This window comes from Thalassophryne amazonica, chromosome 9 (genome assembly GCF_902500255.1).
Source record: "Thalassophryne amazonica chromosome 9, fThaAma1.1, whole genome shotgun sequence".
Taxonomy (NCBI): Eukaryota; Metazoa; Chordata; class Actinopteri; order Batrachoidiformes; family Batrachoididae; genus Thalassophryne; species Thalassophryne amazonica.
The window spans coordinates 16,447,982-16,469,119 of record NC_047111.1 but is presented as its reverse complement, the minus strand read 5'-3'; the positions used below and the strand labels follow the sequence as shown (position 1 = coordinate 16,469,119).

General features: G+C 40.9%; 1 protein-coding gene across 1 annotated transcript in view; it reads left to right on the top strand.

Moving 5' to 3' along the window:
* The window catches only part of elmod1 (ELMO/CED-12 domain containing 1), a 41,302-nt gene extending 22,041 nt beyond the window's left edge, over window positions 1-19,261 (top strand). Inside the window, exons 7-11 of the mRNA XM_034177671.1 lie at window positions 6,374-6,507; window positions 10,238-10,306; window positions 15,208-15,258; window positions 17,765-17,898; window positions 19,015-19,261. Coding sequence (XP_034033562.1) covers window positions 6,374-6,507; window positions 10,238-10,306; window positions 15,208-15,258; window positions 17,765-17,898; window positions 19,015-19,190 — 564 coding nt within the window. The 3' untranslated portion in view covers window positions 19,191-19,261. The remainder of the gene's footprint in view (window positions 1-6,373; window positions 6,508-10,237; window positions 10,307-15,207; window positions 15,259-17,764; window positions 17,899-19,014) is intronic.
* The last annotated feature ends 1,877 nt before the right edge of the window (window positions 19,262-21,138 follow it).

Sequence of the window (21,138 nt, the reverse complement as noted above, 5' to 3'; positions counted from 1 at the left end):
ACCCTGAGGGCGGAAACTGGGGGGAAAAACAAAAGGAAAAAAAAAACATACAAACAAAACAACCCCAACCCCACCCCCTCGGCGCAGTGGAAACTGGAAGCACGTCCAGCGTCACCAACCATGACTATACCCTAGAAGTCAACCGGGAGGAGTGGAACAGCGGTTATGGCAGACGGCACAAAACGGCGCCACCCCTCCGACTTCCAAACCAGCCACCAGCTGCGGGTATATCCCACTGCCCCAAACCTCAGCCACGCCGATGGCAGACGGCTCAAAGGCGCGCTGAAGCCGGAGGTGGAACAGGGAATCAACAAAAAAAAAAACAACACACCAAACCCCCCCCTCCCCTCCCAGGTGCAGAGGTTACCTGGGAAACGCCCAGCATAACCAAACTGCACCACTCCAGCAATGCCGACAACCTACGGCTCACACGGCTGGAGCCAGAGGAGAAGAGAGGGAATAAAAAAAAAATACCCCAAACCCCCCCCCCCCCCCTCCCGGGTGCAGAGGTTACCTGGGAAACGCCCAGCATAACCAAACTGCACCACTCCAGCAACGCCGACACGTACGGCTCACTCGGCTGGAGCCAGAGGAGAAGAGAGGGCATAACAAAAACAAAAAAAAAAGAAAAAAGAAAAAAACAACCCAATTACCCCCCCATCACCCCCCAGGGGTCCGTCCCATCAAACCCTGGGAGGTGAAATGAAAAGAAATAAAAAAAAAGAGTAACAGACTAACATACAGTTATTTGGGTCCTTTTTTATGCTCCAGACAGACTGCAGGATCACGACCCCAGAACACTAATAGTGAAAAACATCCCACACAAAAACCAACTCAAAAAACACCCACAAAAAATGAACCAACACAAAACTAATAAGTGATTTATACCGTCAAGCTCAAACAAATGGAACACACCTGTTCCACCTTAAGAGCTATGACGGTAATGTGACTCAGTCACCAACAGAGGGAGCCAAAGTGCTGAAAATAAAAACCCCTTTGGTGACAGAGAAAACAAATCTGGCCAATTTTCTTAAATCCTCCAAACCGTGACTATCCAGGGTTGGGACCAGGAAGCAGAGTTGTAGTCTTACACACCTCTCTGCAGCTTCTCTCCCCTGCCATCCCCTCATTACCCCATCCCCGTAGAGACGGTGCCTGCTCCCAGACTACCAATAACCAGCAAAAATCTATTTAAGCATAAAAATTCAAAAAGAAAAAATAATATAGCACCTTCAACTGCACCACAGACTAAAACAGTTAAATGTGGTCTATTAAACATTAGGTCTCTCTCTTCTAAGTCCCTGTTGGTAAATGATATAATAATTGATCAACATATTGATTTATTCTGCCTAACAGAAACCTGGTTACAGCAGGATGAATATGTTAGTTTAAATGAGTCAACACCCCCGAGTCACACTAACTGTCAGAATGCTCGTAGCACGGGCCGGGGCGGAGGATTAGCATCAATCTTCCATTCCAGCTTATTAATTAATCAAAAACCCAGACAGAGCTTTAATTCATTTGAAAGCTTGTCTCTTAGTCTTGTCCATCCAAATTGGAAGTCCCAAAAAACAGTTTTATTTGTTATTATCTATCGTCCACCTGGTCGTTACTGTGAGTTTCTCTGTGAATTTTCAGACCTTTTGTCTGACTTAGTGCTTAGCTCAGATAAGATAATTATAGTGGGCGATTTTAACATCCACACAGATGCTGAGAATGACAGCCTCAACACTGCATTTAATCTATTATTAGACTCTATTGGCTTTGCTCAAAAAGTAAATGAGTCCACCCACCACTTTAATCATATCTTAGATCTTGTTCTGACTTATGGTATGGAAATAGAAGACTTAACAGTATTCCCTGAAAACTCCCTTCTGTCTGATCATTTCTTAATAACATTTACATTTACTCTGATGGACTACCCAGCAGTGGGGAATAAGTTTCATTACACTAGAAGTCTTTCAGAAAGCGCTGTAACTAGGTTTAAGGATATGAGTCCTTCTTTATGTTCTCTAATGCCATATACCAACACAGTGCAGAGTAGCTACCTAAACTCTGTAAGGGAGATAGAGTATCTCGTCAATAGTTTTACATCCTCATTGAAGACAACTTTGGATGCTGTAGCTCCTCTGAAAAAGAGAGCTTTAAATCAGAAGTGTCTGACTCCGTGGTATAACTCACAAACTCGTAGCTTAAAGCAGATAACCCGTAAGTTGGAGAGGAAATGGCGTCTCACTAATTTAGAAGATCTTCACTTAGCCTGGAAAAAGAGTCTGTTGCTCTATAAAAAAGCCCTCCGTAAAGCTAGGACATCTTTCTACTCATCACTAATGGAAGAAAATAAGAACAACCCCAGGTTTCTTTTCAGCACTGTAGCCAGGCTGACAAAGAGTCAGAGCTCTATTGAGCTGAGTATTCCATTAACTTTAACTAGTAATGACTTCATGACTTTCTTTGCTAACAAAATTTTAACTATTAGAGAAAAAATTACTCATAACCATCCCAAAGACGTATCGTTATCTTTGGCTGCTTTCAGTGATGCCGGTATTTGGTTAGACTCTTTCTCTCCGATTGTTCTGAGTTATTTTCATTAGTTACTTCATCCAAACCATCAACATGTTTATTAGACCCCATTCCTACCAGGCTGCTCAAGGAAGCCCTACCATTATTTAATGCTTCGATCTTAAATATGATCAATCTATCTTTGTTAGTTGGCTATGTACCACAGGCTTTTAAGGTGGCAGTAATTAAACCATTACTTAAAAAGCCATCACTTGACCCAGCTATCTTAGCTAATTATAGGCCAATCTCCAACCTTCCCATCTCTCAAAAAATTCTTGAAAGGGTAGTTGTAAAACAGCTAACTGATCATCTGCAGAGGAATGGTCTATTTGAAGAGTTTCAGTCAGGTTTTAGAATTCATCATAGTACAGAAACAGCATTAGTGAAGGTTACAAATGATCTTCTTATGGCCTCGGACAGTGGACTCATCTCTGTGCTTGTTCTGTTAGACCTCAGTGCTGCTTTTGATACTGTTGACCATAAAATTTTATTACAGAGATTAGAGCATGCCATAGGTATTAAAGGCACTGCGCTGCGGTGGTTTGAATCATATTTGTCTAATAGATTACAATTTGTTCATGTAAATGGGGAATCTTCTTCACAGACTAAAGTTAATTATGGAGTTCCACAAGGTTCTGTGCTAGGACCAATTTTATTCACTTTATACATGCTTCCCTTAGGCAGTATTATTAGACAGTATTGCTTAAATTTTCATTGTTACGCAGATGATACCCAGCTTTATCTATCCATGAAGCCAGAGGACACACACCAATTAGCTAAACTGCAGGATTGTCTTACAGACATAAAGACATGGATGACCTCTAATTTCCTGCTTTTAAACTCAGATAAAACTGAAGTTATTGTACTTGGCCCCACAAATCTTAGAAACATGGTGTCTAACCAGATCCTTACTCTGGATGGCATTACCCTGACCTCTAGTAATACTGTGAGAAATCTTGGAGTCATTTTTGATCAGGATATGTCATTCAAAGCGCATATTAAACAAATATGTAGGACTGCTTTTTTGCATTTACGCAATATCTCTAAAATCAGAAAGGTCTTGTCTCAGAGTGATGCTGAAAAACTAATTCATGCATTTATTTCCTCTAGGCTGGACTATTGTAATTCATTATTATCAGGTTGTCCTAAAAGTTCCCTAAAAAGCCTTCAGTTAATTCAAAATGCTGCAGCTAGAGTACTGACGGGGACTAGAAGGAGAGAGCATATCTCACCCATATTGGCCTCTCTTCATTGGCTTCCTGTTAATTCTATAATAGAATTTAAAATTCTTCTTCTTACTTATAAGGTTTTGAATAATCAGGTCCCATCTTATCTTAGGGACCTCGTAGTACCATATCACCCCAATAGAGCGCTTCGCTCTCAGACTGCAGGCTTACTTGTAGTTCCTAGGGTTTGTAAGAGTAGAATGGGAGGCAGAGCCTTCAGCTTTCAAGCTCCTCTCCTGTGGAACCAGCTCCCAATTCAGATCAGGGAGACAGACACCCTCTCTACTTTTAAGATTAGGCTTAAAACTTTCCTTTTTGCTAAAGCTTATAGTTAGGGCTGGATCAGGTGACCCTGAACCATCCCTTAGTTATGCTGCTATAGATGTAGACTGCTGGGGGGTTCCCATGATGCACTGTTTCTTTCTCTTTTTGCTCTGTATGCACCACTCTGCATTTAATCATTAGTGATCGATCTCTGCTCCCCTCCACAGCATGTCTTTTTCCTGGTTCTCTCCCTCAGCCCCAACCAGTCCCAGCAGAAGACTGCCCCTCCCTGAGCCTGGTTCTGCTGGAGGTTTCTTCCTGTTAAAAGGGAGTTTTTCCTTCCCACTGTAGCCAAGTGCTTGCTCACAGGGGGTCGTTTTGACCGTTGGGGTTTTACATAATTATTGTATGGCCTTGCCTTACAATATAAAGCGCCTTGGGGCAACTGTTTGTTGTGATTTGGCGCTATATAAAAAAATTGATTGATTGATTGATTGAACCAAAAATGTGCTTCAACTAAATTACGCTGGAGCTGACACAACAGACGCAGTAGTTATCTTCACCCGGGGAAACGGGGCTACAACTGTAACACAGGAAGCACAGCGACCCGTGCTACAGAGCTCCGCCGTGCGCGTTCACCCATTACAAACACACTCATGCAGCTCCCGTTTAACCTCTTATCCGGTCGGAGTGTGACGCGAAGCCGTCGCCAGTCACACTCCACCACGACCCACGGATAAGGCACAACACAGGAACACGGCTGCAAGAGAGCACAAATCAGTATTCGATAATGGGTTCTCCAACACGCACCATCCGGGCGGAGAGCACCCGCAACTGATCCGGATAACTTCTGAATGTCTGCTGCCGCCTTGCCGGCGCGTTACCGTCTCTGCTACCGCTGGGTCCGTGATGTATGGCCAGAGACTACTGTTATGTGTCGGACGCAGGACGGAGAACCGGCCAGCGTTTGAAGGACCCAGTATGAAATAAGCAGAGCACGGTACAAAGGATAACAGAATTTAATAAACATAACAGTGACGTGCTAAATACAACAAATGAGTGCGCGGTCTGCGAGGTGGAGATGACGGTGTGCTCCCAGCAGCACAAACGGTCCGGAGCCAGAAACAGTTCGGACCCAAGGACCCCGCCGACACCCCCCAGGTGGCCGCGACAAACCGAGTCTGTGAAAGAAGAAACCATCATGTGGGTCCACACTCCACACACAGAGAGACCACTCAAAGGTGTACACAAACAGCAAACACTTCCTGGCTTAATTACTAATCAGCTTCCCACCCTGCAGGCATGGAACATCAGTTCACATACTCAACTGCAGTGGAAGCTGAACAAACGACTAACATAACAGCTCAATATAATAAGGTGTGAGGGACACCACATTTACTGACTGTACTCATGTTAGTCACAAAACCTAACGTACCTCAGGAAGTGTGCTGACGAGCGTGAGACCTCACCCCCTCCTCTTTCACAGACCATGGCATCAAACCTGGACGTTCTCTGCATCCATAATGATGAGATGGCTCTCAAGACGACGATCTCACCCGTCTGGTCACAAGGTCGAGTCTCTGGCAAATACACACTGTGTACTCCAGACTTAAATGCCACTATGCTCCAATCCATGTAGATGCACCACAGCTGTGAGTCCTGACGAGCTGCACATGATCAGCCTCAGGTGATCAGGGTGAGGTCCTGATAAATCAGCCACACAGCCACTCAGTCCTAAACGCGTGCCACCTGGAAGGAAAAACAAAAGACAGAAACAGAAGACAGAAACAAAAGGCAGCCAGGCACGCCAGGCACCCCAGCCACAACAGTCGTATTGGTACCACTGGTACCAAGGTCGTGTGATTCCGAGGTTTCCAGTTACCGTCAGAACTGTGTGTATATTTCTATGAATTTTTCAGTACAAGTTGGTAAATTCCACAATTTGTGTAGAAATATTTGTACACACTATTGCATAAATCTGTGAGTACAAACAGTTAATAAATGAGGACTCACAAGTTTTCTGTTGGATTTAAGGACATTTTTGCACATTTTCAGCGCTTTTTAGTAACTTGATAAACATCAGCCCTCATCAGTGTATATTTTACTGTACAATAAAAAAAGAATCATGGAGTTCTGTCATGAATGAAAATCTGTTTTTCCTGATGTTCTGAAGCTCTGCCTCCAATCCTAGAAAGAACCTGATAATCCACATCAGTGGGCTGGATTTATTGTATAGCTCTGCTAGATTGTTGATTCATTCTCTCTCTCTAAAAAAGTGATCTTTATCCATTTTTTTACTGACCGGGCTTCTTATGATGCAGTTGTGGGAGGAGCTTCGTCCTGACATGCCCCTCACCGGACGCATCTCCAAGCAGTGGTGTGAGATCGGTTTTCAAGGCAGCGACCCCAAGACGGACTTTCGAGGAATGGGCTTGTTGGGTCTGCACAACCTGCTGTGAGAACTCAGCCACACTAAAATCAGAATCCAGAACCTGTTTGGTCGCGCTGTGTCATTTTTCACTTTTTAATTTGATGGGAAAAAAAAATGAAAGAAGACACTATTAATTTCAAAATATTGGGTGCTTTTAGCGCGTCAACAACAAAAATATCTGATCTCATTTACATAAAATTTGCCATTTTCCTCATATATAAGCAAAGCCAATGAGGTCACTGACCAAATCCCAAAATAAACTAAGTTTAAACAAAACCAGATTCAGAATTTTGTATGGGCCCCTTCACACATAGTGCGAATTTGGTCAATTTGCACAGAAATTGCACATGAAGCTGGAATTGTGTGCAAACTGTGTAATTTCGTAGCTGTCTCTAACGCCTCGTACACCTGTTGCTACAACTATTTGCACACACTAGTGGCTGAAAGACAGTGTGTGCGCTGTGCGAACCCATCGACCCCTCTCGCGGCAGGTGTCGGCCAAATTCCAGGTGACACACGAACATCTAACACCGCATTTAGAAAATGTGTGGCCATTCGTGCTATCATCATGAAAATAGTCAGCAGATGATCACTGTTGAAGTGGATGTGAAATTTGTCAAAGTGCCCCACGACTGTGAAATTGCCAAGTGTACATGTGGCGTGCCAGAGTGTCGGCTCCCCCCACAACACATGTGTGCATGTGGGTCCCCTCCCCGATCCTATGATCACAGGACTGTGATTGTAGGTCAGTGATAAAGTTTCTGACTGGCATTCAGAGCTTTTGGAAGGCGTGGGTTCGAGTCCCGTGTGTGGCATATAATTTTTTTATTTTCAGCAACTGTTGTGAAAAGCTGCTGGGTTCCTGCTTGCACAAAACCGTCGTAGCATGTATTTTTTTATTTATTTTTTGTTCACAGCAGCTGCACGATGTTGGCAGTGTGTTCCCGCATGCGTGATCGTGCATGCCTGCCCGTCAGCACGATGTTTCGTGGTTCGATCATTCATGCTGTTTTGCCGTGAGTCAACTTGAGTTGTACTTTATTCGCACTATGTGTGAAGGGGCCCTAAGATTTCGTGTTTATAATCATGCAAACAAAGTTACACAAAGACCATCATGAGAACGTACACCATTGGTAGCATTGTTAGCAACCTAATAACGAAAAACTAAAATGCGCGCACACACGTTTTATGTTTTTTATGAAAATATAATTTTTGTACTAATACACACGCAATATATATATACACTCAACAAAAATATAAACGCAACACTTTTGGTTTTGCTTCCATTTTGTATGAGATGAACTCAAAGATCTAAAACTTTTTCCACATACACAATATCACCATTTCCCTCAAATATTGTTCACAAACCAGTCTAAATCTGTGATAGTGAGCACTTCTCCTTTGCTGAGATAATCCATCCCACCTCACAGGTGTGCCATATCAAGATGCTGATTAGACACCATGATTAGTGCACAGGTGTGCCTTAGACTGCCCACAATAAAAGGCCACTCTGAAAGGTGCAGTTTTATCACACAGCACAATGCCACAGATGTCGCAAGATTTGAGGGAGCGTGCAATTGGCATGCTGACAGCAGAAATGTCAACCAGAGCTGTTGCTCGTGTATTGAATGTTCATTTCTCTACCATAAGCCATCTCCAAAGGTGTTTCAGAGAATTTGGCAGTACATCCAACCAGCCTCACAATCGCAGACCACGTGTAACCACACCAGCCCAGGACCTCCACATCCAGCATGTTCACCTCTAAGATCGTCTGAGACCAGCCACTCGGACAGCTGCTGAAACAATTAGTTTGCATAACCAAAGAATTTCTGCACAAACTGTCAGAAACCGTCTCAGGGAAGCTCATCTGCATGCTCGTCGTCCTCATCGGGGTCTCGACCTGACTCCAGTTTGTCGTCGTAACCGACTTGAGTGGGAAAATGCTCACATTCGCTGGCGTTTGGCACGTTGGAGAGGTGTTCTCTTCATGGATGAATCCTGGTTCACACTGTTCAGGGCAGATGGCAGACAGCGTGTGTGGCATCGTGTGGGTGAGCGGTTTTCTGATGTCAATGTTGTGGATGGAGTGGCCCATGGTGGCGGTGGGGTTATGGTGGGCAGGCGTCTGTTATGGACGAAGAACACAGGTGCATTTTATTGATGGCATTTTGAATGTACAGAGATACCGTGACGAGATCCTGAGGCCCATTGTTGTGCCATACATTCAAGAACATCACCTCATGTTGCAGCAGGATAATGCACGGCCCCATGTTGCAAGGATCTGTAAACAATTCTTGGAAGCTGAAAATGTCCCAGTTCTTGCATGGCCGGCATACTCACCGGACATGTCACCCAATGAGCATGTTTGGGATGCTCTGGACAGGCGTATACGACACCGTGTACCAGTTCCTGCCAATATCCAGCAACTTCGCACAGCCATTGAAGAGGAGTGGACCAACATTCCACAGGCCACAATCGACAACCTGATCAACTCTATGCGAAGGAGATGTGTTGCACTGCATGAGGTAAATGGTGGTCACACCAGATACTGACTGGTATCCCCCCCAATAAAACAAAACTGCACATTTCAGAGTGGCCTTTTATTGTGGGCAGTCTAAGGCACACCTGTGCACTAATCATGGTGTCTAATCAGCATCTTGATATGGCACACCTGTGAGGTGGGATGGATTAACTCAGCAAAGGAGAAGTGCTCACTATCACAGATTTAGACTGTTTTGTGAACAATATTTGAGGGAAATGGTGATATTGTGTATGTGGAAAAAGTTTTAGATCTTTGAGTTCATCTCATACAAAATGGGAGCAAAACCAAAAGTGTTGCGTTTATATTTTTGTTGAGTGTATATATATATATATATATACATACATTTATGAAAATATCATTCTTGTTATTTGTTAGTGAAAACCCAACAACGACAAGTTTGTTGTTGGGTTTTCAATAACAAATAACAAAAACTAAAACACACATATTTTGTGTTTTTATGAAAATATATTTTTTGTTATTTGTTATTGAAAACCCAACAACAAATTTGTCACTGTTGGGTTTTCAATAACAACAAAAAACTAACACACACAGTTTTTATGTTTTTATTAAACTATCATTTTTGTTATTTGTTATTGAAAACCCAACAACATACAAAGTTTGTCATTGTTGGGTTTTCATTAACAACAAAAAAATAATACACACACACACACACATACACACGCACGCGTTTTATGCTGTTATGAATATATCATTTTCCAACTTGTTGGATTTTCAATAACAAATAACGAAATGATATTTTCATTAAAAAAAAACAAAAAACAACGTGTGTGTGTGTGTGTGTGTGAGCTTATGTTTGCATCCTTAAATTTCTCTATTGGCAAAATATTTTCAAAGATGAAAACAGTCATATTGTTTCTTTTCTGTTTTGAAAGTCGTTTGAACAATTTTCAGGTGCAGAACAGCAACATGTCACTTCAACACACACAGTGTGTGTATGTTTGTGTGTGTGTCTGTGTCTGTCTGTCTGTCTGCCTGTGTGTGTGTGTGCGCACGCACATGTTTTAGTTTTTTGATATTTGTTCTTGAAAACCCAACGATTTTCAAGAACAAATAACAAAAAATATATTTTAAACGTAACCATTTAACAATAACCGATGCTGTTGAAAACCCAACAACAACAAAGTTTGAACTAACATCTACGAAACCAGTTTGTTGAAGTGACTGATTTTGTCTGTTCTTGTGTCTGTGCAGGTATTTTGCAGAACACGACAAAGCGAGTGCTCTGCAGATGCTCCACGATTCTCTGCAGCCAAAACACAAGTACGTCAACGTTCATCTTCTCTTCACTCAAAGCGTGAAGATCTTTCATAACTGTACCAAGAACTGTGGTAGAATATCGTCCACCTCAATCAGGCCATAATCCAAGATGGAGCTTAAAAATAATGTACAAAAAAACAAAAAACAACACAACTACAACTGAGAATATATCAGAAAATACTGCAGGAACAAACATGTATTCAAGAGAATAACCGCTCAGATTTGAGCCCAATTTAATTGCCCATTTTTGGGTTGTTGTTTATTTTGAGAAAGTTTTGGTTTCTACAATATTTGTCATCCTCACAGCAGCTAAGGCACTTAATCGCACCTGACATCACGAGGAAGTAAAGCTGAGCAACAATATAACAACAGCAATGGCAATCATAAAGGGACCTAAAAGGGAGCCTTGTGGTACACCACAAAATATTGGAGGAGAGAAAAAAGTTATCAGTCAACCACATGTAATTTTTTTCCCCTGTAGACAACTCAAATCTGTCTGTCCACATGTGCGTCCATGACCTTTGCTGCAAAATTCTTCAACAGAATATATTTGGAACTTAACGTGTCTGCAGATTCCACACAGTGGAACACACCACCCACCACAAGCATCCGCTCACCGCCTTTTTTAATGTAAGTTGATTAAAGGCCTACTTTACATTAAATTAAGTTTATATTGAAGATGACTAAACGTCCACCCTGAAGTAAATTAGTTTCTGATCCAAACACATTGTAAAAAGCAAAATTTATTGAGTTTTCAGGGGGGTTTTCTTGCTGCTTCCACGTCTTACTTGTGATGATGTCATCAGTGTGCATCAGTCTTTCCCAACTTCTAGAAATGTCCTGGGTGAACTACAACAACTTCGGTAGTAGTCGCATTACAATTACATCAGTTTGAGAGCTTGCAGTACAAGAATTGTGCACAAGGTGGAATGAATCTGACACTAAATGAATGAGATATGATGAAATCAGACATTTTATTGAAATATATGAAGGGAGGGGCATTCTGGCGAACGTAATATTGGCCACGCACTCGTGCATCTCTTCTATTAAAGTGTCAATAAATAAATTATTGAAATAATTAATTAATAAAAAAATAATTCTGGCTAAAAATCCCACAAAAAATCATACATTATTTTTTTTCTGTAAATAAATTAATTAATTAATTAAATTAAATAAATGTATTTAATTATGGAATAATAGATATTTTTGGCAGTGGATCTGCCTTGTCAGAAAATACTAAAACATGTTGTTGTTCAGTTCTTCAGGTCAACTTGCTAAATTCTTTCAGTTCATCTAATTAAACTCCATTTATTTTGAGACGGAGCAATAAGATTAAAAAATTATTAAAATGTGATTTTTGGGAGGAAAAGTGGGTGACAGTAGTTGTTTGTGTTTTCTACCATAGTTTTGGTGTATTTTCTTTTTTGCTTTGTTTTTTAAAGTGCACATTGCCATGGTTACCCTGCCTTTACCACATGGTGCTTCATTGTATTCATTCTTACAGCTTGACGTCATTCACTGCGTCACCATTTACTGACCGCTGCTGCCGCTTATGTTCTTTGTCGTCGGCGTCTCACTGATGTGTCTCATTTCACGAATGAAGATTGTTTTCTTTTCCACCTTCATTTCTGCCCGTGCTTCCTTCTGTCTCACACGCACTGTAGGAGCTCACGCCCAACCCAAAGGTATTTTCTCCTTCTCTGCCGTCACGCTCCTCTCTCGCTGTTTCATGCATTCATAGCTGCACTGGTGTTTTTATGTGTTTGCAGCTGTTTCATTACTCTGCTGGAGATGCTACTGTACGGAATCAGATTAGTGCCAAACTGTAAAACAAACGGAGAAAATGGAAACAACTTGAAGCCAAAATTTGACCTCAACAAAACCAGACAAAATTTAGTTTCTACCCAAATCCAAGCATTATAATGTCAGTTTATTTTTGTAACTTGTTGCAAAATTACACCTCATTTTTGTGAAAAGAACATATTTATCTGGGGGGAAATTCCATGGTTAATATGGTCTTTCCCTTCAAACGCCATCGTGCAGACACACTGCACTTGTTTGATGCACGTTAATGGTGGCGTGTACACTAACATCCATAAGATGTCTTGTAAAACACTTCAGACGTGTTATCTGGTTTCAAAAACAGCATTTTTAGATTTCAAAGTGTTTAGTTCAAGCTAATGTTTTAGAAAGTATACAAGTATTTATACAGAAATAAACTGTTTTGAAGTGTTTTCCGCCATCTTGGTTTATTTTGTTTGACCGAGCAATCAGTTGACGTCAAGCTACCTTTCTTTACTTCCACTGCTTTTCGCCGTGTCCGTCCCAGAATCCTCACACAGATCAGGGGAAGCCCCCACATCAGCTATGATGTCACGACCAAATGTAGGCCAGGACATCTAATTGCTTGAATATCTTCCCTACAGGGGTCTAAATTCTAAATTGTTTCAAGACAGTGCAAATTTTGATCGTATTGGCAACATAATAGTATGAATACATTATTTAAATGCTAAGGAATGAAATTATAATGCTGCCAAAGAAAATTCTTTTTATGACTTTAATTTAAAAAAAACCCAAAGGCTGTACATCTTTAATTTCTTCTCTTTGTTGTTTTCAAATAACATGAAAAGTTGCACATCAGAAATGTTTGTACATCAAGAATTAAATTTGCACACTCGCACGAATGAGTGGAGCCAAAAACTTGATGAAATAAGGAGATGTCCAAACATCGACTCATCCAAATGAATTCAAAGACTGATGAAACTTAGCTTGATGACCAGGAGTTCATTATTGGTGTGTTTATTGTTTGCATCAGCCAGAGCATGAACTTCATGGAAATTCTACATTTTTGGATGTAGAGTCTTCAGGACTATTTTTTTTTTTTGTTACATGTTTGTGGTGCATTTGACAACTGATGCGCCACATTAAAAAAAAACAAAACAAAAACAAACAAACAAACAAAAAACCCTGCAGTTAGCATTAACATATGCAGTCATGGTTGAGGCTAACAGATAATGTTACTGTAACTGTGGTTGGCATCACTGGCGTGACTGCATGCATTATTGCAAAGTTAAAAAAAATATTTCCCTTCATTCTGTGGGATGGTGACAAAATACACTCAACAAAAATATAAACGCAGCACTTTTGGTTTTGCTCCCATTTTGTATGAGATGAACTAAAAGATCTAAAACTTTTTTCACATACACAATATCACCATTTCCCTCAAATATTGTTCACAAACCAGTCTAAATCTGTGATAGTGAGCAATTCTCCTTTGCTGAGATAATCCATCCCACCTCACAGGTGTGCCATACCAAGATGCTGATTAGACACCATGATTAGTGCACAGGTGTGCCTTAGACTGCCCACAATAAAAGGCCACTCTGAAAGGTGCAGTTTTATCACACAGCACAATGCCACAGATGTTGCAAGATTTGAGGGAGCGTGCAATTGGCATGCTGACAGCAGGAATGTCAACCAGAGCTGTTGCTCGTGTATTGAATGTTCATTTCTCTACCATAGGCCGTCTCCAAAGGCGTTTCAGAGAATTTGGCAGTACATCCAACCAGCCTCACAACCGCAGACTACGTGTAACCACACCAGCCCAGGACCTCCACATCCAGCATGTTCACCTCCAAGATCGTCTGAGACCAGCCACTCGGACAGCTGCTGAAACAATCGGTTTGCATAACCAAAGAATTTCTGCACAAACTGTCAGAAACCGTCTCAGGGAAGTTCATCTGCATGCTCGTCGTCCTCATCGGGGTCTCGACCTGACTCCAGTTCGTCGTTGTAACCGACTTGAGTGGGCAAATGCTCACATTCGCTGGCGTTTGGCACGTTGGAGAGGTGTTCTCTTCACGGATGAATCCCGGTTCACACTGTTCAGGGCAGATGGCAGACAGCGTGTGTGGCGTCGTGTGGGTGAGCGGTTTTCTGATGTCAATGTTGTGGATCGAGTGGCCCATGGTGGTGGTGGGGTTATGGTATGGGCAGGTGTCTGTTATGGACGAAGAACACAGGTGCATTTTATTGATGGCATTTTGAATGCACAGAGATACCGTGATGAGATCCTGAGGCCCATTGTTGTGCCACATCCAAGAACATCACCTCATGTTGCAGCAGGATAATGCACAGCCCCATGTTGCAAGGATCTGTACACAATTCGTGGAAGCTGAAAATGTCCCAGTTCTTGCATGGCCGGCATACTCACCGGACATGTCACCCATTGAGCATGTTTGGGATGCTCTGGACAGGCGTATACGACAGCGTGTACCAGTTCCTGCCAATATCCAGCAACTTCGCACAGCCATTGAAGAGGAGTGGACCAACATTCCACAGGCCACAATTGACAACCTGATCAACTCTATGCGAAGGAGATGTGTTGCACTGCATGAGGTAAATGGTGGTCACACCAGATACTGACTGGTATCCCCCCCAATAAAACAAAACTGCACCTTTCAGAGTGGCTCACTATCACAGATTTAGACTGGTTTGTGAACAATATTTGAGGGAAATGGTGATATTGTGTATGTGGAAAAAGTTTTAGATCTTTGAGTTCATCTCATACAAAATGGGAGCAAAACCAAAAGTGTTGCGTTTATATTTTTGTTGAGTGTAATATCCGTTATATCAATAATGGGAAATGCATCAACATATCGTGTTGAGAATTAAATTGGAGACGGTACAGGAGACACCCTAGGTGGTGACAGGACCTGGATGGTGGAACCAAAATCCCTCCCATGCAACAAAATGTGCCAATAAATGTCACACATGATTAGCAGAAGTAAACAAGCAACAAGACGAGGTCATGTTTTGTTTCAACTTGTTTGTATTTTTACTTAATTTTTTAAACTTAATTTTATCCATGTTGTGACTTTCTGAACATTTCTTTGCCTTCACAGTGGCATCAACACTCCTGAGTGGGACCAGAAAAACATTGACAAAGCTATCGGGTGCGTTTGTTTGTTGTACTGTTAATGCCTTAGACACAAAGATCATTGGACCCATAAATCATTAGAACCAAAGATCATTAGACTCATAGATCATTACACCCAGAGAACATTTGAGCCAAAGTGCATTAGACACAAAGATCATTGGACCCATAAATCATTAGAACCAAAGATCATTAGACTCATAGATCATTACACCCAGAGAACATTTGAGCCAAAGTGCATTAGACACAAAGATCATTGGACCCATAAATCATTAGAACCAAAGATCATTAGACTCATAGATCATTACACCCAGAGAACATTTGAGCCAAAGTGCATTAGACACAAAGATCACTGGACCCATAAATCGTTAGAACCAAAGATCATTAGCCTCATAGATCATTACACCCAGAGAACATTTGAGTCATAAATCATTAGAACCAAAGATCATTAGACTCATAGATCATTACACCCAGAGAACATTTGAGCCAAAGTGCATTAGACACAAAGATCATTGGACCCATAAATCATTAGAACCAAAGATCATTAGACTCATAGATCATTACACCCAGAGAACACTTGACCCAAAGTCATTAGAGCCAAAGACCATTAGACTCAAGGACTATTACACCCAAAGAACATTTGACCCAAAGAGCATTGGACACAAAGATCATTAGACTCAAAGACCATTACACTCAAAGAACATTTGACCCAAAGAGCATTAGACACAAAGATCATTAGACTGAAAGACGATTGCACATAAAAGAACATTTGACCCAAAAGGCATTAGACCCAAGGACCATTAGACTCAAAGACCATTACACCCAAAGAACATTTGACCCAAAGCGCATTAGACACAAAAGATCATTGGACCCAGAGATCATTAGACTCAAAGATCATTAGACCCCAAGATCACTGGACCCAGAGACCATTAGACCAAAGATCATTAGACTCAAAGATCAATAGACCCCAAGATCATTAGACCCAAAGATCATTAGACCACTGCAAAACAACAAAAATATGTTTTAAAAGCGACTTATAGCTACATTCAGAGTTTATGTGCAAAGTGCCGCCCTGAACACCTGGAATAGTTATATACGAGGTCTATTAGAAAAGTATCCGACCTTATTATTTTTTTCAAAAACCATATGGATTTGAATCACGTGTGATTACATCAGACATGCTTGAACCCTCGTGGGCATGCGAGAGTTTTTTCACGCCTGTCGGTTACGTCATTCGCCTGTGGGCAGTCTTTGAGTGAGGAGTCGTCCACCCGCTCGTCGATTTTTTTCATTGTTTAGGAATGGCTCAGAGACTGTTGCTTTGTTTGATAAAAATTTTTTCAAAACTGTAAGGCACAACTGAGTGGACACCATTCAATAAATTCAGCTGGTTTTCGGTAAAAATTTTAACGGCTGATGAGAGATTTTGGTCTGGTAGTGTCGCTTTAAGGACGGTCCACGGCGCCTGACAGCGATCTGCGCTTCGAGGCGGCAGCGTCTCGCCGTTTCAAGTTGAAAACTTCCACATTTCAGGCTCTGTTGACGCAGTAAGTCGTCAGAGAACAGAGAAGTTTCAGAAGAAGTCGGCATGAGGAGTTTATTTGGACATTCCATTGTTAACGGTCATTTTGTAATGAAAGAACGTGCGGGCAGAGTCGCATGTCGGGCTGGACCCGACCGCGGGGGGTCGCGGCAGGAAAAACACCTCCGTTGGAAATCTTAACGGGCAAGTTGGAACATGCCCAAGCTGTTAAACAATTTCTCAGTTACTCACTTGTTGAAAGCCATTAAAAGCCGCCTGAATTCTACAAATGGTTTTCAACACGGAGGTGTTTTTCCTGTCGCGGCGCACACAGATTTGCCGAGTCGTCACGGAAACGACTCGGCGAATTTGCGCGTACGTCTTTCATTAAAAAAATGTCCTTAAACAGTGGAATGTCCGCATAAATTCCTCATGCCGGCCTCTTCTGAATCTTCTCTGTTCTCTCACGATGTCCTGGGTGAATTAAGCCTTAAATTAGGATGTTTTCAGCTCGAAACAGCCAGACAACGTCGCCTGGAAGCGCTGCAGGACGTCCCGCTCCGTGGGAAGTCCTTACACCGACAGAAACACCCCATAATCTCTCATCAGCCGTTAAACTTTTCACAGAAAACCAGCTTAATTTCTCGAATAGTGTCCACTCGGATATTCCTCACAGGTCCAGAAAAAATTTTGATAAAGCAACGCGCGCCGTCTCGAGCAGCGTGTGAAACAAAGGAATTCAGCCGAGAGGGCGGGACCACATCTCACTCAAGGCCTGCCCACAGGGAAATGACGTCACCGACACGCGTGAAAAAACTCACGCATGCGCACGAGGGTTCAAGCATGATTGGTGTAATCGCATGTCATTCAAATCCATATAGTTAAAAAAAAAAATAAAAGGGTCGGTTTATTATCTAAGAGACCTCGTAATTAACATCCACACAGCATGAACCAAAAGGTCACCAAATCCTCCGAAAATAATTTAACGTCTGCGATCTTCCAGATATTCTTTTGCCATTGTGGGGATCAACATCACTGATCTGGCATATTCTCTGCTGGTCAGCGGTGCGCTGAAGACACACCTGTACAATGTGGCCCCGGAAACGCCGAACCTGCTGCACTTCCAGCAAACTTTCTGTAAGTCATCACCATCACTGTTATGATATGAAGGTGCCGCATAAACCACGTCTACGTCAGAATTTATCATTTGTACTTTAAATTTAATTAACGTTAATTACTAAGTAATATAAATACACACAAACATACATGTACACACACCTGCAAAGATGTACACATCAATTGATAAAATGTTTTTGTTTTTTTTGTTTTTTTGGTAGCATCCAGGCTTTTTTCATGTACTGAATTTTTTAAGTCATTTATTTTGTGGTAATAATGAACTCAAATTGCTGCAGTTTCGTCTAAAAGAAAAATTGTTCGTAATCAAATTCTCACCACAGCAGGCTGATGCTTCTCAGCGCATTTAAATGGAATCATACTTCCACCTGGTGGATCACAGTAGTAATGGGTAAAGAAACAATGCCCTCCCGCGTTGCGTAATTTTGCAGTAACGGATGCACACGTAGCACAAATTTTTAATGTTAAGATAAATTATGGCCAGATTTTGCTGTCAATGTAATTCTGCTACAGTCAAGTAACTAGAAACATGGATTACAGCATTGGATTACAAACAACAACAAAAACAATCTTGTTTATTTATTTATTTTTATAACTCTGCCCCACATGACAGAGTCAACCATTTCTTAAGGTTATCCAAAATTAGATAAAATAATATGCCAAATTTCCAACACTAAGATTAAAGTTAAAGTTTGATTTTAGGGCACCGCACCTTCACGTGCACCAAGCTTAAATTGCTGACAGTTTTAATGATTTTTTTAAAATAAAAAATCTGTTTATTTGTAATAAATAAATACAAAATTTTAAAAAGCTGATCTTAAAATTATATAACAGAATAACAATATGTAATTTTATGATTAGGCAGCTCAGAAATGAGATTATAAAGCAAAACAGTGGTAATAATTGCCTCTAACACTAGTCGCTAACGTTAGCCTCCAATGAATTTTTTTTAAACTCTAGAAAAATGTAGCTGTTTAATTAACAACAACAAAAACCCCTTTTATTACTTGAATTATTTAAATTGTTTGAGGAGTCAAACGTCTTGTGAATTCTTCCCGTTACTTTTTTGTAGACATAACGATTCTGAGTCGCTAATCTTTGCGCTTTACTCGGTGGTAGGTTATCTGATGCAGGAGTTTCACCGGTTCTGGATCAAGGAGGATCCCAGCGACATCATGGAGTTTAACCGGATTCGCTCCAAGTTCCAGCGGCGGATCATGCGACAGCTGAAGAACCCGGACGCGGCTCTGTGTCCGCACTTCTCCGCCTCTGACCTGCACCTGGTCAACCTCTGAACCCGCACGGCTGCTCTGGCTGTTTCAGCTCTACTTTGGTGTTTGAATTTTACCTCCTCCAGAAACACAAATTGAAATTAAAGCGTACATTTGTTTAAATTCCATAAATGAATTGTTTCCATCAGCAAACACAAACCAGGAAATAATGGCAGTGATTTAATGCCGTAATGTACTTTCAAATTGAACAGCAGCAGTGTGACGTTTGATAGTTACAGTCACATGACCAACCACACCGAGTTCAAATGGGAAGTGACTAAAATAGCTTGGAATAAAAAAAATAAATAAATAAAAAAAAAAGTTGATGTAAAAATGTTCTGGCATCGGACATCAGGAGCCAAAAATCAAAATAGATTTTCTTTGGACATTGATTCCAGATGTTTCCGCATGAACGCCAGCCGCTGAAATCTTGTTGAAGTTAAAGATGAACTCCGCCATTTTTCAATTTGCCATTTTTAGATGTTTTTGGGTTTCATTTGAGGCAAAAAGGTTTTAATTGGTGCAATATTGTTTTACAACACAAACATCGTCACAGACTAACACACTACTAAACAGCTAAACAATATTTTCAAACTCATTATGCAGTTAGCTGCATAGCTTAGCCTCCTGTGTGCACCTGTCACAGAGTTGTGACAGGTGCACGTTTTTCAACAGCTCATCGACAGGAACCGTTCAGGTTTGGCTTCTGTTCAGAAAACGGAAACTGAGTGCTCATCTCTTTTAAGATGGAAACATTTTTCATTTTTGGAAAAATAAAGAATTTTGTTGCTGTTGTTTTTAATTTGTGTTTCTAAAAACTTCAAAAACAAAAAGAAAAAAATTACACACGTGCACGCACACGGAGAGATCTGGAGGAGATTCTCGTCCTCGTCATCTCACCTCGTCCCAGCTAACGTCATCATGTCACATCACTGCCAAAAGGTCTCTCTCTCTCTCTCTCTCTCTCTCACACACACACACACACACACACACACACACACACACACACACACACACACACACACACACACACACACACACACACACACACACACACACACACACACAGCACCACAGACGAGCGTTGTCTGTCGCTTTAGTGATTTTGTGACGATTGTATTAAAACGTTTATATGTCTGTTAGAAACATTTAAGTAACTCACATTTTCAAATCGCTGTAATAGCGCCGAATGTTTCGGTAATTATTCATTCTGAATGTGTCCACATGACAAAAAAAAAAACAACAAAAAAAAAACTGCTGCTGCGTTTCTGTAGTTTTTAATGACATAAATAACAAGTGCACAATGTCAGTTTATAGGTAACTCTTGGCAAATTATTAAATGTGGACAAGTTTGTTTTTGGAAGAAAAAATGCTCTATGATCTTTTTAAAAAAATTTAGATTTACACATTTGATGTGCACAACTTTTTTCCGGTTTGACTCTCACAAAGCAGCTAAGAGTTAAATTATCATATGAGCTCAGTGTTGATAATTAATATTTGTGGTTTTATTTTTGCACATTCACAGGAACAGTCAGAAACTTTCTTTAAAAATCTTTAAAAATATCTTACAAACAGCAAGAACGTTTGTGATGGTCTTAGCTTTTCATTTTTAATGAATGTTTTCGCATATTCATGATTGTTTTATATAAAATTCTATTTGAATTCACTGAATGTGACGTACTTGTTTCAGCCAAAGCAATAATTTATATTATGTTTGTTTGCACTATTACGCTTTAATTTTTAACAGCTGCTCTCTTGGCGTCCAAATGCTAATCATTGGTATCGCGGCGATACGTATCGTTTTTTAAACTTTAGGCTGCAGAATCTCAGCAAGCTAGCTCAAAAGTCGGATGTGTGAAATGACAAAATTTTAGTTATTATAGCAACAAAGCTGCTGAATTTTACTTATAATATCAGTTTGGAAGATTTCAGAACTTCTACTTACAATTTATGGCCCTGTCACACCTTGACG